The following is a 26,979-nucleotide window of genomic DNA, read 5'->3' on the forward strand; positions in this document are numbered from 1 at the left end:
CATCATGCAGGCCATTCCCAGGGCTGCGGTGCGCTCTGCTGCGCTCCGCAACGTCGCCAACCGCGCCTACAGCAGCTCGTCGTCCCCTTACTCCAAGACCATTGAGAACCTGCGCATCAACGGCGACACCAAGGTCATCTTCCAGGGCTTCACCGGAAAGCAGGGAACGTACGTGCCAATTCGGACCAAACCTTTTTCCTGCTACGTAAATTTCACGCTGACAAGCCATGCGGTAGTTTCCACGCCCGGCAGGCCATCGAATACGGTACGAAACAAAAAGCCTCGAAACACCACCACATGACTAGGCCAAAAAAAAAAATCTCTCAAGAACCACTCGCTGACGCTGATATTGCCCAGGCACCAAGGTCGTCGGTGGTACCAACCCCAAAAAGGCCGGCAGCACTCACCTTGACCTCCCTGTCTTCAAGAATGTCAGCGAGGCCGTAAAGGAGACCGGCGCAACTGCCACTGCTCTTTTCGTTCCGTACGTACATGCACCACTGCCCTTTACAAGCTCAATGCCCTCGTGCCAAATTCATCGCTGCTAATACACATCGCTTAGCCCGCCCGTGGCTGCTGCTGGTATCGAGGAGGCTCTCCAGGCTGAGATTCCCCTTGTTGTCTGCATCACTGAGGGTATTCCTCAACACGGTATGTTTGCCAAGACCCACAATGCCATCCTGATGCTCGAGCCCCTACATACTGACCGTGATTTGTGACAGACATGGTTCGCATCACCTCCATGCTCAAGTCCCAGTCCAAGACTCGTCTCGTTGGCCCCAATTGCCCCGGTATCATCGCACCCGGCCAGTGCAAGATTGGCATCATGCCCGGCTTCATCCACAAGCGCGGCCGCATCGGCATCGTCTCTCGATCCGGTACCCTGACCTACGAGGCCGTCAACCAGACTACTCAGGCCGGCCTTGGCCAGTCTCTCGTCGTCGGTATCGGTGGCGATCCCTTCAGCGGAACCAACTTCATCGACTGCCTGAAGGTCTTCACCGAGGACGAGGACACCGACGGTATCATCATGATTGGTGAGATTGGTGGCTCTGCCGAAGAGGAAGCCGCCGAGTTCTTGAAGCAGGCAAACACTGTCGGTGGTGGCAAGCCCGTCGTCAGCTTCATCGCCGGTATCTCTGCTCCTCCTGGCCGTCGCATGGGCCACGCCGGTGCCATTGTCGCTGGTGGCAAGGGCGGTGCCGACTCCAAGATCAAGGCCCTCGAGGCCGCCGGCGTGATTGTCGAGCGTTCACCCGCTGGTCTTGGCAAGGCTCTGTACGACGAGTTTGTCCGACGAGACCTGTTGTAGGGCTGTAAGATTTTTTGTACAATGACTTTTCTGGGGTGGTGAAAATGGGCGAGGACTGTTCAAAACCGAATCTATGAGGCGTAGACGCCAGCTAGTGTTCAAGGAGGTCTACCTGCAATTTTTCCTATTATCGTACGTATCAGATAGAATATGGAGGGTTGGCGGTTAATAGCGAACAAAAAAAAAGGACAAAGAAATCGCCAGTCTCCGACTGCACCAATTATAATTTGCTCTTTGCGGATGCATAAAACTATCCACGACGCAACTCGCTCACTTGGAACCATGTTGGTAGCTAAATCACCCATGTATTTCATGCAATATCTGACCTTGGTGTCAGTAATCTGACGACAGACTCAGCATCGGAGTGTTCCGCGAGCGGATGCAAGACTCAAGTGTCTTTCATCGCATGTTTCTACAGCCGCTTCGCTCTGTTACATAAAGAAACTCTTTGCACCCCAAAGTGCGCGCTCCTCCTCGCAAGGAAAACAAAAACGAAAACAAAAACCTGGTTTAACAATGGGCAATTAATTCAAGATACATAAAACTCCCCTTCCTATGCAGTAGTTCGCTTCCAATGTTCCTTGATGCTATAAGTGTGTTTCGTCCTCACGATGGATCCATGCCCGGTCGACCGCGTTCTGTTTCGATGCGCGCTCCGGAAGTCACTGCTCGCCGAGGAGCCGTGCGGTGATATCGCCCATGTACGCCTCCTCCAGTTCATAGTCCTGTCCATTGTTGCGGTCGATACCCACAAAAAGGAAGGCATCTACAACAGCATCGACATCGAAGCCCATGTTTACGAAGCGATCAACTAGGTCCTTGCTGAATCCTTTGTATCTATAGTTGGTGAGTATTCCGAGTTAGTCCTCGTTATTTCTTTATTGTACAAGACCGCGGAAGCAAATAAGGAAAAGAAAGACAAGGCGTTTCCTCACCTGCTCGCATCGTCATTTTTTGGCGCGTCGCTATTCTTATACTGGCTCAGATTGAGTTCTTGTCTAGGTGCGCCGGCATGCTTGATGGCCCATTCTTGGGCGACGCGGGCAAACTGCTCGGGTTGTTGCATCAGCATGCATGCGACTTCGGCGTCTTGCGGATCTTTCGGGTTAGGAACTTCGAGGAGCATGCGAATAGATAGCAGTGCGGTCTTGATGGTCTGGACTGGCGACCAGCCTGACCCAAGGGTGTCTAGGCAGATGGCTCCCTAGTGTCCGGTTAGTTGGACTCTTGGCCGCCCATGCAGAGTACCACAAGGGTGCACGGGACGCAATGACGGGCCTCATGTGGTGACGTACAGTCTGGCTGCTGACATTCGGATGCCAGATTTTTGTGCTGAAGCTCATGGAGGGTGACTTAAACGGGTAGTTGTCTGGTATTCGAATATCGATTATGAAGGTGCCTCCATAGTATGGGGTATCGGGAGGGCCGGGGATGGTGCCTTTCAAGTGCTTCAAGTTGACGTCGTCAATAGGCGCAGCGTAGACTCCAGAGTTGTCCCTGTCCGCTTGAATGTCTTGAAGTTCTTTGGCCACACGCCGGTCTCTGCTGCTCGTCATTGCGGTGATGATTATTAACTGTTGGTGAGTGAAATAAACGGCAAAGTTTTGGTAGCGGGTTGGTCACCGGGCACGTCGGTATCGTATGCTCGAGATGTATGAGGAGACGAGTGGCACGGCGTGCAAAGGAAAGGAAAAGTAAAAACAAAGAGAAGAGGATGGAGTGTCGCCGTTTGGAAAGTGGGATTAGGACATCGATCAAAGATGCGGGCTGGGGTATGCCACTTGACTTGAAGAAGAATACAGTACCTGGGACTAGGTGTTATTCTTCATACACCTGCAGGTACCTCGGTACTCGGTACTTGGCTCCTAGTCGACTCACTGTGGCTGGAAGGAGGGGCAGCACTTGAGAACAAACAAACATGGTGGTGACCAGTTGACTGGAGCCCGAAGCGACCTGCAGCGCTATGAGGTCAGTATTTTGAGTACTTTATCTACCAGGTACTTGAATCCTGAGTAATGTGGTTGAGGCTGGCCCCCTTTGCCCTGTCAAGTTTGCCCTCGAGGCGCCAGGCAGGTGTTTGCCAGTTTTACTTGCCGACTCCAAGGTCTGACAGTGCCACGCCTTTTGTCAACTTTGACTGCTTCTGCAAACAATGTTTCTTCTTCCCATATTCAAGGGCAGCTCTTCGTGTTTAATCGGAGTGGCATGATTAATTCTAGTGATGTGGTGTTGTCGCGAAAAGATGTACAGATAGGGCCTAGGCGTGGTTGCTGGCTAGGGGAAAGTCGCAGCGTTTCAAAACCAGTTTTTAGGTATTTACAAATAAAGATATTTGTGATATAGTAATATTATATACAGCCTCCACACCGCGAATATTACAAGTGCCTTGGAGGAGGCGAGGAAGTGTCCGTAGGTGCGCCCCTCGGAGAAGCTCTTTTAAGTACGAAGTTGCCGCAGTGTGAAGGTGACATTCGATCCTAGCAGCCGCGTCCCCTGAGCTCTTGCTCATAACTATCGTAGGAATCCAAGCCTCATCAGTCCTCGGTTACTTTACTCTGATAAGCACCTACGGCCGGTATCTTGAAATACTGAACATAGGGCTATTCGCATCACATCCCAACTTCTTGGTCCATTTTGGGATGCCAATCTGCATAGGTCGTACGCCTGGTGCACGCACGCATAACTCTAGTATCCTATACCAGATTGTTATACCACACCCATAATGCGCTCTTCCTATTAAAAAAAAAAGAATGAAATCAAACAGCAGATAGCAAACGAATGTTTTTGGCAAGGCTCTGTCGGCAGAGAACAAGAGGAGTGACTGGTCAGCACGTGATGCGATGTAGGGGCCAGCACGTGACCAGCACAGAGCTGTCGTGTTTCTCTGGCGCCTGATCGCGGCAATCTGAATCCACTCACTATCCGCATTGCCCTGAAGCTCGTCATCGCCACTTCAATCAACAGTATTCATCATCATCTGGCTGTGCTACCCATTTAACAAGCTGAAATAGTTATTGAGCTCCCAGACCGTCGATTTAGAAGCTCTACGAGCCTGGTCCGCCAACATGGTAAGCTCAGAATGGTATCGTCTCTTTCTACCGTTGTTGACGATTGATTGAAAAGGGTCAAGGACAATCTGGCATGGGAGGCGGCGACGGCCGTGAGGACAAGGATAAGAAGGCAAGTTGTATGCGCGACCTGTGTATAGTTCTCTTTTTAACAAACTTTTTTGCAGAAGGATAAGCCCAAGTACGAGCCTCCCCCGAGGCCTACGACTCGAGTTGGTCGCAAGAAGAGAAAGGCCGGTGGCACCAGCGCTGCTGCCAAGCTGCCGGCTGTCTACCCTACCAGCAGATGCAAGCTTCGCCTACTGCGAATGCAAAGAATCCATGACCACCTCCTTTTGGAGGAGGAGTACGTCGAAAACCAGGAGCGCCTGCGAAAGGCCAAGGCTGCTAAGGAGGGCGCTGCCGTTGGACCAGACGCCGACGTGGACAGACTAGCCGACGAGCGCGGACGGGTAGACGATATGCGAGGAAGCCCGATGGGCGTCGGAACGCTGGAAGAGCTCATTGATGATGACCATGCGATCGTTAGTAGCACTACCGGTCCTGAGTATTATGTCAGCATCATGAGCTTCGTCGACAAGGATCTTCTCGAGCCCGGCGCGAGTGTTTTGCTGCATCATAAGAGCGTGAGTATCGTCGGTGTTCTCACAGATGATACCGATCCTATTGTCAGCGTCATGAAGCTCGACAAGGCTCCGACGGAATCGTACGCAGACATTGGCGGTTTGGAATCGCAAATCCAGGAAGTCAGAGAATCGGTCGAGTTGCCATTGCTCCATCCCGAGCTGTACGAAGAGATGGGGATCAAGCCGCCAAAGGGTGTCATTCTTTACGGTGCTCCTGGAACGGGCAAGACTTTGCTTGCCAAGGCTGTCGCCAACCAAACATCTGCCACCTTTCTCCGCATCGTTGGCAGTGAGCTGATCCAGAAGTACTTGGGTGATGGTCCTCGCTTGGTCCGACAACTCTTCCAAGTATGTCCCCCCGGATGACTGATGTTTCTTTCTTTTTTCCCCTTTTAGTTCATGAGCTAACACAGCAACAGGTTGCGGGCGAGAATGCACCTTCAATTGTCTTCATTGACGAAATTGACGCCATTGGTACGAAGCGTTATGACTCCACCTCTGGAGGCGAACGAGAAGTGCAGCGAACCATGCTGGAGCTTCTCAACCAGCTAGATGGTTTCGATGACCGCGGCGATGTCAAGGTTATCATGGCCACCAACAAGATCGACACGTTAGATCCCGCCCTGATTCGACCCGGACGTATTGACCGGAAGATTTTGTTTGAGAACCCCGACCAAAACACCAAGAGAAAGATCTTCACGCTGCACACATCCAAGATGAACTTGAACGATGATGTCGATCTGGAAGAGTTTATCTCGCAGAAGGACGATCTTTCCGGAGCGGATATCAAGGCAATTTGCTCGGAAGCCGGCATGATGGCTCTACGGGAGCGACGTATGCGCGTACAAATGGCGGATTTCCGTTCTGCTAGGGAGCGTGTGCTCCGTACCAAACAGGAGGGCGAGCCTGAGGGTCTGTATTTGTAATGTACTATTGTGTATAGGTTGGGGAGTTTCCATAGTGGAGGAAGACAATAGAGCCCGGCGGCGTGTTTTGGTGCTGCATTGTGCGTCAAACGATGGTGGATGATTTTTAACCAGTGTTGGTCTAGTGACATGTTCTAACCGTCGGTGCTTTTTCCATTGATAGAATATTTAATTACTGGTGACGGTTTCTCAACAGACCGCCATGTGCTCTCGGAGAGACTCGATATGCATCGAGGGCGTCTCCATGCCCAACCTCAAACCAACCAAGCCAAAGGGTATATAATACAATCATCATGCGCTCCAATCCCCCATTGCCGAGTCGTAGACAGTCAAAGGGTTTCGCGTCCCAGTCACTCACTGCTCCGCCTTGACATGCTCTACGCTTCCACTGAACCCATCCTCGTCCTTGACAACGGCCACCTGCTTCCCGCCGGTATCAACCCGCGCCTCGCCGCTCGTCCTCAGCGACGCCCGCTGGTAGAGCCACCTCGCGACAAGGAAACTGCCCGCCGACCAGGCCCATACCAGCACGGCGACGGACGACGCCACCAGCAGTGCGGGGACGAGGACAAGGAGCGCGATGCCGATCCAGAACAGGGCGAAGATGATGGCGGCGCCGAGGCCGAACACGACGGTGCAGAGGGAGAAGGTGGCGAACAGCAGCAGCGGGAAGAAGCACAGCAGAGCTTGTGCGACGAGAAAAGACTGGCGGCAATGGTTAGCTCCCTCGCAGGCTTTTTTTTTTCTTTTGGTCGCGAGCTGGTCATCGCCCGGCGGCGTTGGTGGCACTCACGAAGAGGACGGGTCGCGCAGAGGCAAATGCCGACGTGGTCTCGTATGCGCGCTGGCGCGAGGACGGCGGAGCTGCCCAGTCCAGGCAGCGCTGGAGGTAGGAAGAGGCGCCTATGGCTTGCTTTTGCACGGCGGCCGAGATGCTGCCGTTGTTGTTGGGGGCGCTGGCGGTTTCTACTGCGGCGGGCATGATGATAGCAAGTCGGGCGACGACGATGTGTAGAGTTGTGATGGACTCGGTGGCAATGGGCGTTGTCGTTGTAGTGGCGGGCTAATTGCTTGGGTCCAATGTGTTTGTGATGGATTCGGTGGTGGGAGGTGGAAGGGCCGTGTAAGTATGCATGGGATAAGACGGCGACGCGGTGGTGTTGATGTAAGCTCAATGGAAGGTGCTGCCTGTCAAGTGAGAGCTTCGCCTCGCACATGCACGCATTCACGGATTGTGGTTGGAGCTCATCACCCCGCAAGGGGGTGTGATGACGCAAGGAATGGACGGAGCGGTTTGTGGGATGAAATACGAAGTACTCCAGAAAATAAAATACCTACCTAGGTACTTAAACTTGGGCAATTTGCTATTCATGGCGAGGTTTGGGTAAGTGCTTGTCTGGATGTCATGATGGGGCTCAGCACGCTAAATGATGGTGACAACTCAAACTTCTACATGCTTGAAGCGCCATCAGAGCAAGTTTGCCACGTTGTACTCTTGCTGAACCAAAGACTAATAAGTGCACATGTACTTTTATTACTATACCATCTCACTGGTAGAGATTGATAACAGACAGAGTTGGACCTGCGGAGCTACTGCGGCAACTCAAACGCCTCCGTTCCATACGCACTGCGCAGTCTCGACTTCACATTCTGCCCAGCGATTCCATGACCTACATAGCATATTCCCCAATTTACAAGAACCGACGACAATCGACAATCGGCAAATGCGCTCCATTGGGATGATGCTAACAGCTCACAAGGTCTTCAGAGACTACCCTCAATACTGGCTGGCAATATCCGCAATAAGAGTCCCCCACGATCCGCTGAAGCCATCTTTTCCTCCACGTCCAAACTGGTTGCCGTTCGGCAGCCTCATAGCCTCCGCGACATTGGGCCCAGTGGTAAACCCATGCAAATTCCCATTGCTCACCGGGCTCTGAATATAGTTCATCAAACCCTGATTCAGGCCCGTCAACGACTCAAAGTTCCAACTGCCAGCCGCGTAGTGATAGATGGCACTGTTGCTACCGAGGTAGTACTGCGCAAGGCCCATCCGGCACACGTTATCGCTGCTGCTGCACCATGAGAAATTAGGGTCCGAAGCAATGGCGTTGAAAGGCTGTCCTGGCAGCGGGGCGCCGTGGTTTCCCTGGAAGTAGTTGGTTTCGCTTTGGAAGAGTGAGATGAAGACGTTGGCGGCATTGTGAAGACTCAGCTGGTACAGCCAGTTGTGCTCCGACCCAAGACCCGCGATCCATGTTCCCGCTGTGGCTTCAATGAGGACGCCTCCCTTGACCGCGGTGTGAATGCCCTTTGCGCTGTTGTCGCTGGGGTGGTCGGCTACCCAGGACCAGAAGTTGTCTATGTAGGCTGATGAGCCGGCCGCAAGGTGCAGGCCAAGGTAGGCGGCGCGGCACTTGGCTTCGTCGCTGCAGCTGAGCGTGGTGTCGCGGGTGCCGCCAATGGTGATGAGGGAGTTGAAGACGGCCACGTCGCCGGGGCTATTACCCGCCATGTTGATTCGCAGGAGAATGGCCCCGGGGAGGGCCTCGTTGACGGTGAAGCGAATGTCTTGGATGCGTGCCGTGCCCTTTTGACCTGGCGAGCTGCCGACTTGGACGACTGGCGTAGGGCTCGACTCGGATGAGAAGGCGCTGCCCGATCCCGAGATGGTGGACCAAGCCTCTCCGTATAGCTCAGTGCCAGGGGGAATGGTAATGGTCGAGGTGACTCTGTAGATGCCAAAGGGCAGGTACGCAATCTTACCCCGGCTGGCAGCCGTGTTGAGAGCACCTTGTAGCGCCGCCGTATCATCAACTGAACCGTCTCCGTGTAGGTTGAAGCCTCCATTCTGCTTCGCGTCCTTCAGGTTCACAACATCGGAGACCGTCTTTCCAGAGTACTGTGGCGCATTGATGACAGGATACTTGCCTCCTGGAGCAAGAGCCGCCGGTCTAGAGACTGGTTTCGATGTGGGATCAGATTGGTATATTGGGTTGGAGTCTCGAGTGTTTCCGTAAATATACGTCCCCAAGCTCGACACGCCGCCGACCTTGACGCTGCCACCCACTGTGACCATGTTGGAGTTGGTGGTGTCTTTGGAGATGTTCTCGAGCATGAAGTTGGGAGAGCCGACTCGGCTGGTGAAGAAGTCGCCCGAGTTAATGCTCTGCCCGTCGATGACGGCGACCCAGGGGTTGCCCTCGTTGAGGACGATGCAGTTGCCGACGGTGTTGCAGACGGGGGCGAAGATGCTGATGGTGAAGCCGCTGTCGATCAGGATACCCGTCGTGCACTTGTTGAATGTCATGCCCTTGACTTGTCCTTGCTGGTGGCCTAACAATATTGCGTTAGAGGGCACAAGTTAAAGAATATGGACAACTATGCCACATTATGTAGGAAAGCAATCATCGCCAGGCTTACCGCTCCAATGCAAACCAACGTTGCCAAAGTTGAATTGCACATCAGAAACTGAGATTGTCGAGCCACCACCCATCACGATGCCTATGGGAGAGTCTGCATTAGGAGATGGCCACTTTGTAAAATGCTGGGGAGTTTAGAGGTCCATTTACCAGTATGAGCACCTTGAGGCATGTTGATTTTCACATTCACCTAGACACCAAAGTTAGCCGACAAAACCGCTCACCCATTCTCGTGTAAACATACCAGTGCGCAGTTCTGAGCAATAGCCCAGCTCAAGGCTGTGAAACTGCCACTGCCCGAGTTCGCTGTAGTGTCCAGAACAACATTCTTAACTACGAGCTTGTCAGCCATTTGTTCATTGTGCATTGAGAGCGAGGTAGCTCATCTCACTCATAACTGAGAAATGCGTCTCCCCGGCAAATCCGCCGCATGGATGATTCTCGCCATCTCCCTGACCACCGACGATGAGATATTTGCCGTTGAAGCCAGCGGCAGCTTTAATAGTAGGTGGGTTCGAGGCGTCGCCGATAATCACGGTGTCTGTGTTTAGAAATAGCGTGGAAGAGAGCGTGTATGTCCCTGTAAAAGCTGGTCAGAACTGGCCCAGCTCCTTTTGACTTGATCTAGACCACCACCACCAGGCCCTCCGGAGATTCTTTACCCGGTGCCAAGTAAATAACTCGGGGTTGTCCGGCAAGCCAGCAGTTATCTCGCTGGCCACCACTAGGTCCATCCGAGTAGATTGCATTAATGAGGCCCTGGGAGTCGCCAGAGTTGACAGCCTTATAGACCGGGTACGTGTAATTGGGCTGTCCGGCCCCATTGACAAGATTCGGCACATAGGCTCTCACAGGACCCGAGGTATGGTCCAGGTGCGGCAGAAACCATGATGAACCGGCTTGTCTCTCGTCGAGTTGGGCAGAAGGGAGACCTGATGACAAGGAAGGCAACAACAGGGTTGCGAGACCCAATAATGGTGAGAACTTCATATTGCGAAATACAGCTATGGCCACAACGCGGATGCACAAGCACAATGGTCCATGGTGTTGTTTTCCTTTCCCAAGACCAAGGCGCGGTTTGTTGGTGCTTTTGTAACTGAGTCCGACTAACAGAGTTGCCTCCACAATCCAGCCCACCCCGGCCCCTGAAAACTCAAATCCGTGTTTGTTATTCATGGCATGTTTAAAGGTTAGCGTTTTTGCCCTGTCAAGTGTGCGTCTGACCACGCATAGTGCCGAGTAGCCGGGTCTATTCTGCGCGCAAATCTCATTTTGCTCGTGTTTGAAGGACTGACGATGCGCCACAGCACCTGTCAATTGAGATCGAGGCGGTTTGCGGAAAAACCTGCTGAGCATGTCCGCACGAATGCCCTTTATTTTATTTGTATCGGGCCGAGCGATGGAGACGTCACCTTCCCCATTGAGCCACTGAGCCATTCGCCCGCGCATCATGAGGTCTGGGGGAAGCAACAGGAGATACTGTGAAGCATGGTCGTGGCATCCGAATCTCCTTGTCAGACTGCCCGGATTAGTTGGCTAGAGCGCCTCGGACACAGCTAGTAAGAAGTAGTGACGTGTAGAATCCCGCGATGTTTGGTGATGGTGGTGACTTAAACTGTTTCTGGACGTAGATCGGGGAGCCTCGGCCGGGCGTGCTTGCTTATGTACTTCTTGGGTTGCGGAAACGATACTCTGCACTTGATGAGGTCCGAAATACAACGAGGGAACGTACAAGGAGAAAGCATCGGCGTTCAGAATGACGGTCCGAGCCGTCGCCGGGCTGGAAGTTTCACCCCGGCGATCGCCACATTCTCCTAAGCTTGGTTCATTATACTGGTTTCGACCAGGAATGCTTCCAGTATTTAAATCAGATATGATTCTTGCTCTACGCATGCTCGGGGCTTGGATGTTTATCCTCGGAGCTAGGAAGCCAGTTAACTCCAAATGCACGGCCGCGAAAGACCCGTATCGCCTCTTACCTCTAGGCTTCACTCACAATGGTGACTGCAGCCTCCTTTGCAGTCTAGCGTTACAGGAGTAGTCCGTTGTGTCTATCATGTTCTCCAATGCATGCGATAGTGAGTGTAAGAGTCGCGGCTCAAAAAGTCAAAATATACCTCCATGGACATTGAGAGAAGGCGAGGTACTCTGTGCAGTGCTGATGCTCTGGTTCTGGACATGATTCTCCACCCGCCTAATGGCAGGTGACAGTTGGTTGGCTGGCTGGTTCGCTCCTGCCTGCTCGCACTCGGGTGCGTTCGTCTTCGGCCTTCGCGTCGTGGCTCGCGGCCACCATCTCGTCCACGCGTCACTCGCCTCCGTCCACTTAAGCCTCTGGAAGTGACAGCCATCTCGAAGGATCAGACACGGCCAGGCATTCATCCGAAACCCAAACAGTGCAAGAGTCAATAAGCTCAGCCACAAGATCCACGAACGCACCGAGGCACTCGAGGCTCCGTGGTGCACGGAGATGATGCCTTTGCAGAATGGAAGTTGGCAGGGGTCGTGGCCGTTTGTCTGGCATGGCATGCGCGTTGCGACGACATCGCGGCTTGGGGCCGAGTGAGCGAGGAAGCTAGACCATGGCAGTCAAGGCAGAAATATAAGATGTTGATGCAGCCGTCGACTGGGAAAGAAGTTTCAAGGAGATGAGAGCAATCACGACAAGAAATAAGCTTAAATCTCGAATTACACCACCTGCATCACCACCAGTCAACGAAACGCCACTTTCTACATCGCACGTATCTTCGCACCCTTAATACATAGCCAACTACAATCACAATGACTGCCCACAGCATCCATAATTACAATGGCGACAATGCTGCTTACAACGACCGCGCCAGTCAACAACTACAAGAGCAGCAGCAGCAGCCTCCCGCCTACACCCCTTCTCATACTGGTCTCACACCCAGCTCGACCTTTGATGCCAACATGAATGCCCCTGACTACAACACTCCAGCTGGACCTGCTCCTCGAAAGCCCAGCTCCTTTGGCCAGAAGTTCCACTCCATCACCACCAAGGCTGGCTGGCCGTTGAACAAGGCTGCCAATGTCATTGGCGCCGAGGGCTGGTGGCCTACCAGCGTGCAGAAGGAGTGCGGCAAGGCTGCTCGTATCCTTCACTCTTTTACCAGTATGTCGTCTACTTTTGCTGCAAACTCTACCATGGGCAGCCTCCTAATTCCCCAATCTGCAGGCCTCGGCGCTCCTCCGCCCCCCAAGACAGACGGGCCTATGCACCCTACCGGCATCACCAAGAAGTCCATGGTCAAGATTCCCGACGCCGTCTTGAGAACATGTGCCGGTCTCGCCATCTTCAACGTGATCCGTGCCGGCGCTTTCCACGGCTCTCTTGCCGCCGGCTCCGGTGTTGTCGTCGCCCGCCGCCCAGACGGCACCTGGTCGCCCCCCTCATCCTTTGTCGTTTCCACCGTCGGCGCCGGCTTCATGCTCGGCCTCGACATTTACGACTGCGTTTGCGTTCTCAACACCCCAGCCCAGGTCAATGCCTTCACCAACCCGCGCGTATCCCTCGGTGGTGATGCCTCCATCGCCATAGGCCCCATCGGCACCGGTGCCAGTGTCGACGCCGCCCTCTCCAAGACGGTCCGGCCCATGTGGAGCTACATGAAGAGCCGTGGTCTCTGGGCGGGCGTCCAGATCGACGGCACCATCATTGTCAGCCGCGCCGACGCCAACTCCGTCTTCTACAATGAGCGCGGCATCTCGGCCAAGAAGATCCTTTGCGGTGACGTTGCGTGGCCCATAGGCGCAAAGCCCCTCTTTGAAGTTCTCAGGGCAATCGAGGGCCGCCCCGACTTTGACCACACTGTTGTCCAGGAAGTAGGCCGCAAGCCTTCTCCTGGCGACACTGTTCTCGACGAGAGGAGTGAGCCTGCTGCTGTCGAGTACGACCACCATCAACAGCAGCCGGAGCCCGCTCATGACGAGTCTGTCCTGGATGAGAAGGAGAGGCTTAGGAGAGCTGGCTACTAAGATGCAATAAAGAAATGCGCCTTTGTTTGCGTATTATCGGAGTAACGAGGATTTGTTTTCCCGCTTGGTCTAATTGTTAAAGTTGGTTTCTTGTGTTGATAGTGAGATGTTACATGCCAATAACTGTACGATTTAGTTTGGGAGTGTTGGGTTTTATTTGGTAATTTTCTTAATTAGTTGTAAATGTCACCTGAACTGTTCAACGTTTGTCCCGTCGAGTACCTGAGAATGACAGCGAGTCAACTTGCGTGCTTCTCTAGTTCTGCTGACCTGCCCCCAGCTACATGACCAAATTGGCGAGTTGGGCCACGCTTGCAATATTGAAACCATCCTCGTTACCAAAAAACAGTTTCCTGCTTGTGAGCTGGCAATCGAAAAAGGTCATCAGCGTAAGCAGAGACTGTGCGTTCACCGCACTACTGTTGCTTGAGAAGGAGCAGCACCCAACTACACGCTCCCAGAATTTCCAACTCTTAAATAGCTTCGAGTTGTTTTGTGCATGATCCAGTTCTTGGTCAGCATCGCCTAGGATACAGCAAACCCCGATGAACACAACATTGGCGAGAAGAAGAAGAAGCGTCTCTCGGTCCATGTATGTTGGACCAGGGGTCAAGCCTCGGAGTGTAATTGGAACACAACATTGAATTGATTTTTCTTAGTGACTGAGTGCAAATGTGTAGTATTTTCAGGCCTGGCTGGTGTGCCTACAAGGATCTGCGTTTGCGTTTGAGGATATAATTTGCATTCTGGCCGTCATGGCTGCCGGCGCCAGGCATGCGTGCCAACGTGCGGGAATTGATTGAGTGGCTCGCAAAACATGTCGTGACCAGAAGGCGACATCAAAATTGTCGGCTACCTGATGGACTGCGTTATTGCAGAGAAGTTCAAACACCAAGAGCTCCTGTTGACTGCGTTGAATCCCAGGAGGTGCATGTGTCCGGGCCGCTGGCAGAGTGGTACATGAGTTTCCAGGCCAGCACGATATGCATAGCCGCCGCATTCTCGCCCCAATGATTTACGATTCTTACAGGTTGGCTTGGATTCATCGCACTTGACACGGCGCGTGCTGCAAAGACGTCAACGTAGGCAGTCAGTATCACGTATGTGGGTGTTGGCGTCGTGATGGAGAACACATCGACAAGTAAGGCATCTAGTCTTTACCTTTGCGGCCCATCTTCTTATTCTTGTCTTCTTTGGCGTAAACAACCATCTTTGCAATCTCGTACCACTTATACTAATGCTATCCCTAGCATTCATTATCAAGAGAAATGGGATCATTACAGCCTGCACCTAGAGGTCGGGACTCGGGAGTATCATATTTGCGGCCACTGCCAAAGTGACGCAATAGAGAAACTGGAAGGGTTCTCATCAATATTTTAAATGCGCGTCTGCGGCAAGGCATTCTCCATGTCTTGCCTTCTGAAGTCTAGAACTCTCCTCGGAGAAGCGTAGAGTTTCAAGGATACCTCGCGTTTCTGGGGTCTGGCGCGGATGAGTTCGAAGATGGAGATGTAGAGATTTCACGCATAATACGGAGTACCGATGGCAATGATACCCAATCCATCACGACTGGCAAGTGCTTTCATTGGGCAGTGAAGCCATTTGAGGCAGTCGGTGAGGTCTTGGGAAGAAAAGAATAGAGAACATGAAGAAATAGCTGCAGCTAATTTTGGACCTACGATACAAATTTGTAGACTTTTTGGCATGGTTCAGGATGAAGAGTGTCAATTCATCCGCTTCATTCAAAGTTTGGAAGCGCTGCACGGTGGTAGCACGTGCAATTTGGCAAACCGCGCCACCATCTTGTGGTAAAAAGGGCAGCTGTAGCGGTGCCGTGTGCGATTGTTGCTCATGGAATCCTTGTTAAATTCTACGTATTATTTTAGCGGAGGATATTATAGCCTGTGCTTCCTTAACAGGGTTCTGAGAATCATGACCAAAGTCAGCGGTCGCAGAGTGCGTACAACTATAATTATACCGATGGCTGCTTCGCGAGGGAGTATATAAATTGACTTGATGAAGCCTTATGTAGTACCAGACACTTTTCGTCGTCTAAATTCGGCAACGCTTGAATGGCGCCAGCCACAGCCACAGCCACCAAAATAGATTTTTGTGCATGGGCATATCGGCGCCATTTGCCTGGTCCAAGCTAACTGTTGTAAACTGTCCCAAGGCCACATGCACGTCTTCAGCGTTGATGAGTGAATCGTCAGCCCAACACCACTGTACAAGGGAGGACGCCTTGGTGCGATACCGAGAAGCAAACTGGTGGCGCGCCCCCACCCCAAACGAAGATTGAATTGAGGGCGACGCGGCTCATGGCTCGGCGAGGCAAATCAGACACGAGAACATTGAAGTTGGTGCCTTGGTGTGACGACATGAGTGCAGGTCCTGTGATGGCAGGGCTGAGGTCGTGACTGTGAGACAACAGCTGCAGGCTGCGACCAGGGACTAGCGGTGCGACCTTTTGACACATGGTCGAGTTCGGTAGCATCCAGGGCCATGCGGCTCAAGGAGGTTGCTGTTGCATACGTAGGCCAAGGAAGTGCCGGGCTGTAATTACCGTGAGCAGGTGATCTGGTGTGTGCCGTGGACGTCGAGAAGATTGCACAAGGTCTTCGGTTGTGCTGCAGCCCTGGGCCTGCATTGCCTGCCTGGACCTGCCTTTTATGTAGGGTGGCTGGTACATATGTAAGTAGATGGCCAACATTGAATATTTCAAATTTAAAACTTGCACGCTCCGCCGGCCGGCAGTGTCGAGACTGGAGCCATCAATTAGTAAAGCTCGGCATCCCAAGCTGTCAATCAAGGTGCACGTGGCAAGTGAGGCGCGGAGATGGTGCCGTCTGGTCAATTGACGGGACGAGACGAGACGCGAAGCACCGAGAAGGAGCGGCGCTCTGGCCATATGACTCTGAATGCCGCCGACCAAGAGTCGATTCAATCTTCCCAACCACCACGGTTAATTCTGGATGCCTGGCAGGAAACGAAGCGAGTGAGGCGCTGGCCGATGTTCGTCGTCACGGCGTCACGGCGGCATGGCGTCATGGCCTTCGTCCCTGTGCATCTCCGCAAGACGCTGGAATGCCAGGCCCGGTGCGAGGCTGGACGTGATTCTCGTCTAGAGGCTTCCCGTTGCACCAGACAGAGCTTGTGGCCCTGCGGTGACCTCGCCGCGACCCATTTGCCAGATCAAGTGGCCCGTCTCGATGTTGCCTCGAGCCAGCACCGTGGTGCGCGCGTGCATTCTTTGTTCTGCGTGTGTCGCCTTCAACGGCCGCTGACTCCATGATCCCAATTATACCCATTGTCCATGCGGCTGCCCCCCTTGCATATTTGAAGGGACCCTTGTCCGCCTCTGCATGGGAATATCACACCAGACACGGACTTCTAAAAACATCAAAAAACTACTCCCTACCTCCTTGACAGCCTTGTCGAGCCAGCGGCCCCCAATCAACAACTACGACCAGTCTTTGCATATATTGACGCCGCACACAGACCGGCCAGCCAGACAAAGAGGATACCCACTCCTCCATCCCGCCCATCTCACCATCTCGCACATCTCGCACTCCTGCATGCGCCCCGCGCGTGCGAACCCACAGTTTCCCGGGCCATCAATCTTGATCGTTGCTCCCCCCCTCCTTCTCGGCTTGCCGCACGCCGCCCGGGCGCTTCCCGCCAGTCGCCTGCGCCACCGCTGACCTCAGGTCCTTGACGCTGCAGCCAGTTCTGCAGTTGCGGGTTGCCAAGTTGCCAAGCGCTGAGTGCCGGCCCACGTTGTGCAGACACACAAAGCCGAAGCCGCTGCAGCAACTACCTAGGTAACTTACCAACCTGGGCACGGTCTTGGTCTCGATTGGCCTCTCCACAAACGTCTTCCAACGGCAGGCTTCTAAACTTGTGATTCCTTGCCCGCGAAGCAGGCTGAGCACTACTTCGACTTGCGCAGGCCATCTGGATATTGCGCTCGAGTGCTGCATCGCACCTGCCGTTTTCCCAGTACAACAGCCACCAGGCATTGCGCACCCTGGCAATATTGGACGCTTCAGTACCTGCTTCAGTAGCTAAGCTGTCCAAGGTACTTCCCTGTACTCACCAGCCCCGGCGCTAACTCAAGTACCGGGATACTCGCGTCCTGAGCAGGCAGTCAACACCTGTCCGGAGGCTCAACAGCTGCCGGCTTGGAGGCCCCGAGACCACTTAAACAGTCTGGTGAACCCCAGTCTCGCATTTCAGCTCTCCTCCCTTTGTTCTTACCTTTCCTCACAAATAAGACGCAACGACTTGTCACGCAACTGTACGTTTCTGACCTCTTTCCTTTTCTCCATCTTCTTCCTCTCTCTATACCGGCGCAGCTTTCTTTCACATGCATCCCCTCCCCTGACATGGCTACTCAAGACGGACCAGACGGCTCACTCACTGATCTGTAGACATCTCTGAGAAACGTCCAGGCCAAGTCGACTAGTTGACCCCGGCTGGCCGGCTGTCAATTTTTAACGACTGTGCCAAAAGTCGAGGCCTTACACGAGTGCGAGGTCTTGATTTGGTACGTCTTCTGTTTTTTCCTTTTAACATCGGCCAAGTCGCACCAAACCAGTTGGCTCCCCCAGGTCAGTTCCCCTTCTTTTGAGCGCCGCCCAGCAAACCTCTGTTGGTAGGTCTGGTCTGGTGTATTTCCCTTCAATGTTCCCTCCAGCCTCTGGCAACATGCATATACACCTATATGCGCCTATAAACACCTATATACACCCACATACACCTATATACACCTATATACATTCACATACACCCACATGCACGCATATACTGCACGACATGTTGTGCGTGCCGCGTACATTGCGCATGCTAACATGCTCTGATTCTCAGGACCGAGTTGTATGGCCCAATACTTTCTCTCCCCCAAAGCAATACTCAGGAAGCGCAAGTTGAGCACGCGACAGCTGCCGAATCTGCCAGAATATGCAGCTAATCTACGCAGAAAGAGACCAGTTAACCATACCCTTGCCAACAACCATCAAGAGATGAGTGTGATTTACATACGCTCGTCGCGGCCCCATGACCTGGAAGCCGAGGGCCAAGTCAACGCCGTCAAGAAGCGCAAATGGAGAGTCTCGATTCGTCTCAACAATAATGCCCCGACCTCGGCAGATATTGAGGACCCGTTTCTCCAAGTTGACTACAAGGGAGTCTTTGAGCAGTATTTGCGAAGCTCCGACAGGCCCCGCTGGAGCTCCCAGAATCCGATCCCCGACGGGCCCGACCAGGAGGATGCAATAGAGCTGGCAGAGAAGCGAATTGAAGAGTATGGCAGGCTACTGTTCGACCAGCTGGATAACCAGACAAGTTTCTTCAACTCCGGCGAGTCTGAAGCTCAAATCTATGTGGTTGAGCATCACGACAACCGCGCCGTGGGCAATGGCGGCATTCATTGCCTAGCATGGGAGCTACTAGAGTCCGTAGAGATTGCACGGCTACCCAAATTGCGCTTGCGCGTGACGCGGGTCAGTGACTTCCCGGCTCCTCGATTCCTTGAACCGCCACGACCAGACGGCCCGCGGCTAGCAGCAATTCAAGCAGACCGCAACGCCACCTTCAACATTTTGCTGGTTATTGCCCGCGACTTTTCCCGCACCGGCGCCGAACGAGATCCGGAGCCAGACCTGGCACAATGGCCACTCATGAATCTTCAAAAGAAGCTCCGAAGCCGTCTTACCCTCGAAATTGTGCGGCCGGGTAGCCTCGAAGAACTAGACCGTCATTTGGACATACGAGCCAAGCAAAATGTCGACTTTAATTTGGTTCACTTTGACCTCCACGGGCGAATTATGCGTAATGAGTGCGTAGCCATGTCCCCTCTCTTCCAATTTGATTACCTTGAATCTACTTGCTAACCGGCATGGCTCAGGTCCGGCGTACCGGTTCCCTGGTTGTTGTTCGCAAGGCAGCATAGGCCCAGTGCTTCAGAGTATTCCTTCCCTCAGACGCAACTTGCCAAAGCTGAAGCCGTTGCCGAGGTTCTTTATCGGCATCGGGTCGAAAATGTTGTGCTCAATGCATGTCTATCGGCATACAACCGGTCTGGTGCCGCAACCAACTTGGCACACATATTTCTCCGACATGGAATTTCAAACGTCTCGGCCATGTGGTATTATGTTCACTGGAAGACAGTTAAAACCTACGTGGAAGCCTTTTACGACAAGTTACTCATTGAGTGCCTCGACTTTCACGTGGCGGCCCAGAGAGCGAGGGAGTCTCTGCGGCGGCAGCCCACTAGTCTCGCTGAACGGACATTCCAAGATTTCTTCCTTTGTGTCAATTACGCGCGCGACGTGCATAGGACCGACAGCATGCTGCGCGAAGCCAGCCCGTCGCCTTCGGCCAGGTCGCACGAGTCGACAATATCCTTGTCCAATACCTCGACGAGGAGCTCCCGAAGCGGGATTCGGATAAAATCACCATCAAGGTTCGCAGATAGCTTTGGCTTCGACGATGAGCCAATCTTGCGACTTCGGTTGCACCTTTTGGAGCTCGAGTACAAGCTCATGACATTTAGAATCATATATGCTAGTGATTTAGACCAGGCCGGCTCCGACCTGAATGGGACGCTGGGTAAGATGGTCAATATGTGGCTCAACACCAATCTCATTGACGAGGTGCATTACTACAAGGCAAAAGACTTTAGCAAGCGCAATCTCATTTCTGGGGCTGTCTCAGTGTCTCCGCGAACCAAGCACACACGATTGAGTCACGGTGGTCCACTACAGCGCCTGTTTCCGCGTACTGTAGATTCGCTGCGTCAGACGTTGCATATTGTCAAGGAGGTTGACAGCGTGGTGGATCCGGGGATGCAGGCTGACAAGCTAGAAAACCAACGACGAGAAGAGCGGCGGTTGCTAGCTCAGGAGGGTTTACAACAGTTTGCCAGTAAACTGCATGAGGAGGGCTGTAGTTATATGATTTTTGTAGGAAGTCAAAATGCCCAATGGTGGCGAACATATCTCCAAGCTCTTAACGGCGAGTGGTGGCTAAATATGCCGTGGAGCTTTGCTGTACATACCCGATTTACTAAGGAGATATAGCAATCCCCTCAATGTAATTTTAGCTTTAATATATAAAAATATATAAAAATTATTACATTAATATTATTCAATAATTTTAGTTTTTTTAATTTTTGTAGAAGCTAATTTAATAGCTCTTTTATTATTATATTTAAGCTTTATATTTGCTCTTATAATAATAATTGCTAAAGCTATAACGAGATAGCTTTTACTAGTAGGCCGCGAGTTTTACGCCTAGTATTTTATCTACCGACCTACTTGATTATCTACCTAGTAGGTAGGTAGTAGGTGAGTTGGGATCCAATCGAGTTTAATATTAAGGACAGTACATATGTACATAGACCAGACGTAAGTACGTAGGCCAAAGTTGTCGTTCATTCTGTGGCCCGCCATTCCCGCTGTGGCAGAAAGTCTATTTTTCGACCGACCGACGGAACATTGAACAGCTTCCGGGCCCAGGCCAACTCATTGAGCGCAGCCAATTGCGAAGCTTGCTATCCGAATACGACGCGGGGGGGTGAGTGACAGTTTGACAGCTCCGACAAGGCACAACAAACGACGTCGATCATCCTTCCTCCCCCCTCGGTCGCCTCTCACTAAAATTGCATCCTGCTGCTGCGGCCACGATTGCCGGAGAAGACGTTGGCATTTTTTTTTACCTCGGCACGTCGCCATGTCGCAGGATCGCTTCTGCCAGGCAAGTCCGGTTGTTGTACATATTACTCGCAGTAAGCAGCGTGCCAAGGCGGACGACACACGGCGTGGGGCGTTCCCGAAGCCGTTCTCCTGGGCTGCAAAGTAAGCTTGCTGACGTAGCGCCTTTGTCCTCCTGGTACATTAGCTGGCCACTTTCGCCCAGGGCTGTTATTTTTTTTTTTTTTTGCGTCTGCTTTTCAATAGCAAATTGCTGCTTTTTTCTGCATTCTCCTCATCGTGGAGTGGTTTGTGGATTCGTCTTGGATTGTTGCGCCGAGCGGGCTTCTTTCTTTGAGTAGCGTGGCGACATTTTGTCTTCCTCTTGAGCGGCGTACAGGTTTGCCGTCGAGCAGACGACGATTCGCGCAGGGACCTTGGTATCAGGGTCTACCTGCAGATTCTCGGGACGCCCAAGGTCGCTCGAAAGCAGGGAGCTAGGGCTGGTATCGCGAGGGAAGAAGAAAGAAGGAAAACACCATGGGCTTATCCGCGGACGTCATGGCCAATGGCCACGAGCACGAGCACATCCTGCGGCCGCGACCGCGAAAGGGCATCCGTACGCAAGCTGCGCGGACGCTGTCCGGCGGGAGCGACGGCCAACTCGGGGGGGTGAGCGAGAGCGCGCCAGCAAGCGGGTTGACGAGGTGAGTCGTGCTTCCGAGCAAGAAACACCATGAGCAGATTTGGATGCCGCAAGTACTGACTGACCCGACGACGACAGCGGCCAGTCCACGCCCGTGCCGGAGAACGCGCCCCCGTCGGCTGTGTCGCTCTCTTGCGCACGCAAGCTCGCGCGCGCCGAGCAGAAGCGCCGCCTCTTCCCGACCATCGAGTACGCCTCGCGCGTGTCGCACTTTGACCCGGAGAGCGACTACCGCGACTTCCACGGCTTCTTCAACCTGTTCTGGATCGGGCTGGCCATCATGGGCATCACCACGATGCTGCGCAACATGCGGGACACGGGGTACCCCCTGCGCATCCAGATCTGGAGCCTGTTCACCGTCAAGCTGTGGCACCTGGCCATCGCCGACTTCCTCATGGTGGCCACGTCGCTCGCGGGCCTGCCGCTGCACGCCGTCTTCAGGAGAGCCCCGGCCGGCGCCGTGCTGACCTGGGAAAGGGGCGGCATGGCCATCCAGAGCATCTACCAGGTGCTGTGGCTGGCGCTCTGGATCGCCGTGCCCTTTGTGCTCGAGTGGACGTGGACCGCCCACGTCTTCCTGCTGCTGCACACCATGGTGATGCTCATGAAGATGCACTCGTACGCCTTCTACAACGGCCACCTGTCCGAGACGGAGAAGCGCCTGCGCTCGCTCGACGCACCCGGCGACGAGGCCGACACGAGCCCGGCCTACGTCTATCCCACCGCCAACCTCCGCCGCGGCAGCATCTCGGGCATCCCCTCGTCGCAGAACGACAACAACCCATCATCATCACTCCCCGAGCTCACCAAGCAGCAGCATCTCCATCACACGACGCACCCGTCGTCACCATCCGCCGCCGCCACCGCCGCCGCCCGCCTCGACATCCAAGCCCTCCGCGAGGCCCTCGCCCGCGAACTCACCTCCCCCATGGGCAACACCACGTACCCGCGCAACCTCACCTGGGCCAACTACATCGACTACCTCTTCTGCCCAACCCTCTGCTACGAGCTCGAGTACCCGCGCACCCCGCGCATCAACTGGACCTCGCTCGTCGCCAAGACCATCGCCACCTTTGGCTGCATCTTCCTCCTCACCGTCACCTCGGAGGAGTTCATCCTGCCCGTGCTCGTCGACGCCCAGCGCCGCCTCACCTCCTCGTCGCCCGTCTCCGCCCCCGAGGCCCTCCTCATCCTCGCCGAGTCCATCTCGTGGCTCCTCTTCCCCTTCATGCTCACCTTCCTGCTCGTCTTCCTCGTCATCTTCGAGTACGTCCTCGGCGCCTTTGCCGAAATCACCCGCTTCGCCGACCGCCACTTCTACGCCGACTGGTGGAACTCGACCGACTGGATGGAGTTTTCGCGCGAGTGGAACGTGCCCGTCTACTCGTTCCTGCGTCGCCATGTCTACAGCGCCTCGCGCCCGCACACGGGCAAAGTCGTCGCCACCCTCATCACCTTCCTCATCTCCGCCGCCATGCACGAGGTCGTCATGGCCTGCATCACCAAGAAGATTCGCGGCTACGGCTTCATCTGCCAGATGCTGCAGCTGCCCATTGTCATGCTGCAGCGCACGAGGTTCATCCGGGGCAGGAAGACGCTGAACAATGTCTGCTTTTGGTGCTCCATGATTCTGGGCCTGAGCCTGGTACGTTCTCTCTCTCGCTCTCTGTCGAGTAATATATGCTTTCCCACGGCTAACCGGAATCAGATATGTGCTCTTTACGTGCTTGTATAGCTTTGTTTATATTTCCCACAAATTAGCCGCCTCGTCGACTGTGGCCTCAGCTGTCTGTCACAAACAGTCATGCGCGCCATCTTTTTTTTTTTTTTTTTCAATTTATTTTTAGCCATCACTCAACAAAGATACCCTTTCATTTTCGTTGCCGTAATTACGTCTAGTCAAGCGTCACCCAGCCACGTCAATATGTTGTCCTCCTAGTCTCGCAGAGAGCTAACATCAGGTGGATTAAAAGCGGGGCTACCATCAGCCAAAGTGCTGCACCTGTCCATCATGATCTGCAATTCTGCATCCTCCATCGCACGCGGCGACTGCAATCACTAATCACCTTACGGAGTGCTACCAGAGGAAAGCACCAGTTTACAAAGTAGCGCATCTCGAGCCTTGGAAGCCCTTGCATCGAGAACTTGTAGTCTTTGTGCCGTGCTTGTGCGTACCTCGCTTCTTTCATCCATCCGGAGAGAGGCAAGGGCCACCGTCTTGATATACCGTCTACATAGTTACGAAAATACATCAGTCACATCTTCACAAGTCAACCAAGAGAAGCATTGTTTATGCCATTTCATTCATCCGTCTACCTCATAATCATAGCTAGCTGGTAAAGTACACCCTGCTCCATCCCAAATGGGAGGACCGCCCGGGAATTATGGCCAAGCAAAGCATCAATTTCCGCACGCAGAGAAATAAGAAATTCAAAAACCATGTGCACGTTCCAGAGTCCGTTTGCTCTAAAACACCGTCCAACTCCGTGAAAACTTTTCTAACTTCTGTGCGAGTGTACATTGCGACGCATTTAGTCAACCTCCTCCATGGCGCTGTCGCCAGTCTCGGCGGCAGGGGCAGCTTCGGCGGGAGCCTCAGCAGGGGCAGAGTCGTCCTCCTCGATGTTGAGGCCGAGCTGGACGAGCTTGTGAATGCGCTCAGCGAAGCCAGCAGGCTCCTCGATTGTGAAGCCAGACACGAGCAGGGAGGTCTCGAACAGAAGCTGGACGATGGACTTGACGGTACGGTCGTTCTCACCGTCAGTTTCAACCTTCTTCTTGAGCTCCTGGATGATAGGAGACTTGGGGGAGATCTCAAAGGTCTTCTTGGAGGACATGTAGCTGGACATGGAGGTGTCACGGAGGGCCTGGGCCTTCATAATACGCTCCATGTTGGCAGACCAACCAAACTGGCCGGTTCGGATGGCGCATGGGGAGAGGCCGAGTTTGTGGCTGACAACAACCTTCTCAACCTTCTCGCCGAGAACGTTCTTGAGGCTCTTAGCCAGGCTCTCATACTCCTTTTCCTCCTCCTCGCGAGCCTTCTTCTCCTCGTCAGTCTCCTCGAGTTCGAAGTCCTTTGTGATATCAACGAGCTTCTTCTCCTCAAACTCCTTGAGCTGAGTCATGGCGTACTCATCAATGGGGTCGACGAGGAAGAGAACTTCGAAACCCTTCTCCTTGAGAGTGTCAAGGAAGGGAGACTTGGAGACAGCCTTGATGGACTCGCCAGTGATGTAGTACATATTCTTCTGGTGCTCAGGCATGCGAGTAACGTAGTCGGACAGAGAGGTCATTTCGTCACCAGACTTGGTTGAGTTGAAGCGCAGAAGCTTGGCAAGCTGCTGGCGGTTCTGAGAGTCCTCGTGGATACCGAGCTTCAAGTTCTTGGAGAAAGCACTGTAGAACTTGTCGAACTGCTCCTTGTCCTCGGCAATCTCCTGGAAGAGCTCGAGAGACTTCTTGACAATGTTCTTCTTGATGACCTTCATGATCTTGTTCTGCTGGAGGGTCTCACGAGACAGGTTGAGGGGAAGGTCCTCAGAGTCGACTACACCCTTGACGAAGCTGAGCCACTCAGGGATGAGCTCAGTAGCGTCGTCAGTGATGAAGACACGGCGGACATAGAGCTTGATATTGTTCTTAGTCTTCTTGGTCTCAAAGAGATCAAAGGGAGCACGCTTAGGGACGAAGAGGATGGCGCGGAATTCGAGCTGACCCTCGACGGAGAAGTGCTTGACGGCAAGGTGGTCTTCCCAGTCGTTGGAAAGAGACTTGTAGAATGAAGCATACTCCTCCTGAGTAATATCCTGGGGATTGCGGGTCCAGATGGGCTTCTGCTTGTTGAGCTCCTCTTCCTCAATGGTGGTCTCCTTGACCTTCTTGGTCTTCTTCTTCTTTTCCTTCTCCTCATCCTCGTCATCAACCTCCTCGATACGAGGCTTCTTGTCGTCACCCTCCTCTTCCTTGACCTCCTCGGCCTCGGCATCCTCATCAGGAACCTCCTTCTCAGTCTCCTTCTGGACGTGGAGGTAGATGGGGTAGGAGATGAACTCGGAGTGCTTCTTGATAACCTCCTTGATCTTGCTCTCATTCAGGTATTCAGCCTGCTCGTCCTTGAGGTGGAGGATAATGGAGGTACCGCGGCCGAGCTGCTGGCCCTCGGTGTCAGCGGTGATGCTGAAGGTACCACCAGCACTAGACTCCCAGATGTACTGCTCGTCATCGTTGTTCTTGGAGACGACAGTGACCTTGTCGGCAACGAGGTACGCGGAGTAGAAACCAACACCAAACTGACCAATCATGGAAACATCGGCACCAGCTGTCAAAGCCTCCATGAACTGCTTGGTACCGGAGCGGGCAATGGTACCCAGGTTGTTGACGAGGTCCTATTCAAGAAATGTTAGCCATCAAGCTCACCCTCTTAGGATAGCAAATGAAGTGGTCTTCAACTTACAGCCTTGGTCATACCAATACCGGTATCCCGGATGGTCAAAGTCTTGGCCTCCTTGTTGGGGATGATATCAATGCGCAAGTCCTTTCCAGAGTCGAGCTGGGTAGGGTCGGACAGGGCCTTGTAGCGGATCTTGTCCAAAGCATCGGAGGCATTGGAAACAAGTTCTCTCAAGAAGATTTCTTTGTTGGAGTAGACAGTGTTGATGATGAGGGAGAGAAGCTGAGAGATCTCAGCCTGGAACTCGAAAGTCTCAGACATTGTGATGGGTATCTAAAGGAGGAATTGTCTGATCAAGGTTAGTTTTAGTGTTCAACAAACTTTTGCAAAATCGTGAGTCAACGGTGCTGTCCAGGTGCTTGGGAGGGGAGACAATAAAGTGGTTGCAAGCTTGAGGGAGATTTCAATTACTTCCATATGAAATAATTGATGGCCAACACGGGCTTTAACCCGCTTGTTTGATCCAGGAAAGCCCGTCCTTCAAGAGCAGGCCGAAGGGGAAATCGAAGGCAAATGCGGGCGAGTCGAGGTGGCGGGGAGGGCAGGAAACTGAAGCTTACCTAGACGCTTGGTTGGTATAAAGGAAAGGGAAGTGTTCACAGCTCCAAGGGAGAACTGAAAGTCTCGATGGGCTAATTAAGATTTGGTAGTGGTTGGAGGAATGCGAGAGTATGGAGAGAGATGGGAGGAGAAAATCAAAAGTCGAGGGGAAGCAGAGAGTGAAGAAATAAAAAAGGGCTTCTCAAGGTGGTGCTGGTGCTTGCTCCGGCTCCAGAAAG

The 26,979-nt window shown here is 53.3% G+C and overlaps 9 protein-coding genes across 9 annotated transcripts; 5 read left to right on the forward strand and 4 right to left on the reverse strand.

Annotated features, from left to right (window-relative positions):
* Window positions 1-4: 4 nt before the first annotated feature.
* MAA_04733 (Succinyl-CoA ligase, alpha subunit) lies at window positions 5-1,312 on the forward strand (the record flags this gene model as incomplete). The annotated part of the gene is made up of 5 exons (XM_007822829.1): window positions 5-168; window positions 237-265; window positions 358-484; window positions 563-651; window positions 723-1,312. 5 exons carry the CDS (start codon window positions 5-7, stop codon window positions 1,310-1,312), a joined length of 999 nt encoding a protein of 332 aa, XP_007821020.1.
* Window positions 1,313-1,974: 662 nt separating this feature from the next.
* MAA_04732 (Ubiquitin-conjugating enzyme, E2) lies at window positions 1,975-2,868 on the reverse strand (the record flags this gene model as incomplete). Its single annotated transcript, XM_007822828.1, has 3 exons — window positions 1,975-2,149; window positions 2,248-2,516; window positions 2,608-2,868. 3 exons carry the CDS (start codon window positions 2,866-2,868, stop codon window positions 1,975-1,977), a joined length of 705 nt encoding a protein of 234 aa, XP_007821019.1.
* A 1,509-nt stretch (window positions 2,869-4,377) lies between these two features.
* On the forward strand, window positions 4,378-5,932 carry MAA_04731 (26S proteasome subunit P45 family protein; the record flags this gene model as incomplete). The annotated part of the gene is made up of 3 exons (XM_007822827.1): window positions 4,378-4,380; window positions 4,548-5,354; window positions 5,426-5,932. The coding sequence occupies 3 exons, from the start codon at window positions 4,378-4,380 to the stop codon at window positions 5,930-5,932; spliced, it is 1,317 nt and encodes a 438-aa protein (XP_007821018.1).
* A 354-nt stretch (window positions 5,933-6,286) lies between these two features.
* On the reverse strand, window positions 6,287-6,914 carry MAA_10657 (Protein kinase-like protein; the record flags this gene model as incomplete). The annotated part of the gene is made up of 2 exons (XM_011412375.1): window positions 6,287-6,637; window positions 6,726-6,914. 2 exons carry the CDS (start codon window positions 6,912-6,914, stop codon window positions 6,287-6,289), a joined length of 540 nt encoding a protein of 179 aa, XP_011410677.1.
* A 795-nt stretch (window positions 6,915-7,709) lies between these two features.
* On the reverse strand, window positions 7,710-10,344 carry MAA_04730 (glycoside hydrolase family 55; the record flags this gene model as incomplete). Its single annotated transcript, XM_007822826.2, has 6 exons — window positions 7,710-9,268; window positions 9,356-9,436; window positions 9,505-9,544; window positions 9,599-9,687; window positions 9,746-9,934; window positions 10,017-10,344. 6 exons carry the CDS (start codon window positions 10,342-10,344, stop codon window positions 7,710-7,712), a joined length of 2,286 nt encoding a protein of 761 aa, XP_007821017.2.
* Window positions 10,345-12,135: 1,791 nt separating this feature from the next.
* On the forward strand, window positions 12,136-13,350 carry MAA_04729 (duf500 domain containing protein; the record flags this gene model as incomplete). Its single annotated transcript, XM_007822825.1, has 1 exon — window positions 12,136-13,350. One exon carries the CDS (start codon window positions 12,136-12,138, stop codon window positions 13,348-13,350), a length of 1,215 nt encoding a protein of 404 aa, XP_007821016.1.
* A 5,021-nt stretch (window positions 13,351-18,371) lies between these two features.
* Window positions 18,372-20,429, forward strand: MAA_04728 (Tetratricopeptide TPR_2 repeat protein; the record flags this gene model as incomplete). The annotated part of the gene is made up of 2 exons (XM_007822824.1): window positions 18,372-19,186; window positions 19,256-20,429. 2 exons carry the CDS (start codon window positions 18,372-18,374, stop codon window positions 20,427-20,429), a joined length of 1,989 nt encoding a protein of 662 aa, XP_007821015.1.
* A 1,152-nt stretch (window positions 20,430-21,581) lies between these two features.
* On the forward strand, window positions 21,582-23,482 carry MAA_04727 (Sterol O-acyltransferase, ACAT/DAG/ARE type; the record flags this gene model as incomplete). The annotated part of the gene is made up of 3 exons (XM_007822823.1): window positions 21,582-21,748; window positions 21,826-23,392; window positions 23,456-23,482. 3 exons carry the CDS (start codon window positions 21,582-21,584, stop codon window positions 23,480-23,482), a joined length of 1,761 nt encoding a protein of 586 aa, XP_007821014.1.
* A 796-nt stretch (window positions 23,483-24,278) lies between these two features.
* Window positions 24,279-26,461, reverse strand: MAA_04726 (uncharacterized protein; the record flags this gene model as incomplete). The annotated part of the gene is made up of 2 exons (XM_007822822.1): window positions 24,279-26,135; window positions 26,204-26,461. The coding sequence occupies 2 exons, from the start codon at window positions 26,459-26,461 to the stop codon at window positions 24,279-24,281; spliced, it is 2,115 nt and encodes a 704-aa protein (XP_007821013.1).
* Between the last annotated feature and the right edge of the window lie 518 nt (window positions 26,462-26,979).

Source organism: Metarhizium robertsii (genome assembly GCF_000187425.2).
Source record: "Metarhizium robertsii ARSEF 23 chromosome Unknown MAA_Scf_1, whole genome shotgun sequence".
Taxonomy (NCBI): domain Eukaryota; kingdom Fungi; phylum Ascomycota; class Sordariomycetes; order Hypocreales; family Clavicipitaceae; genus Metarhizium; species Metarhizium robertsii.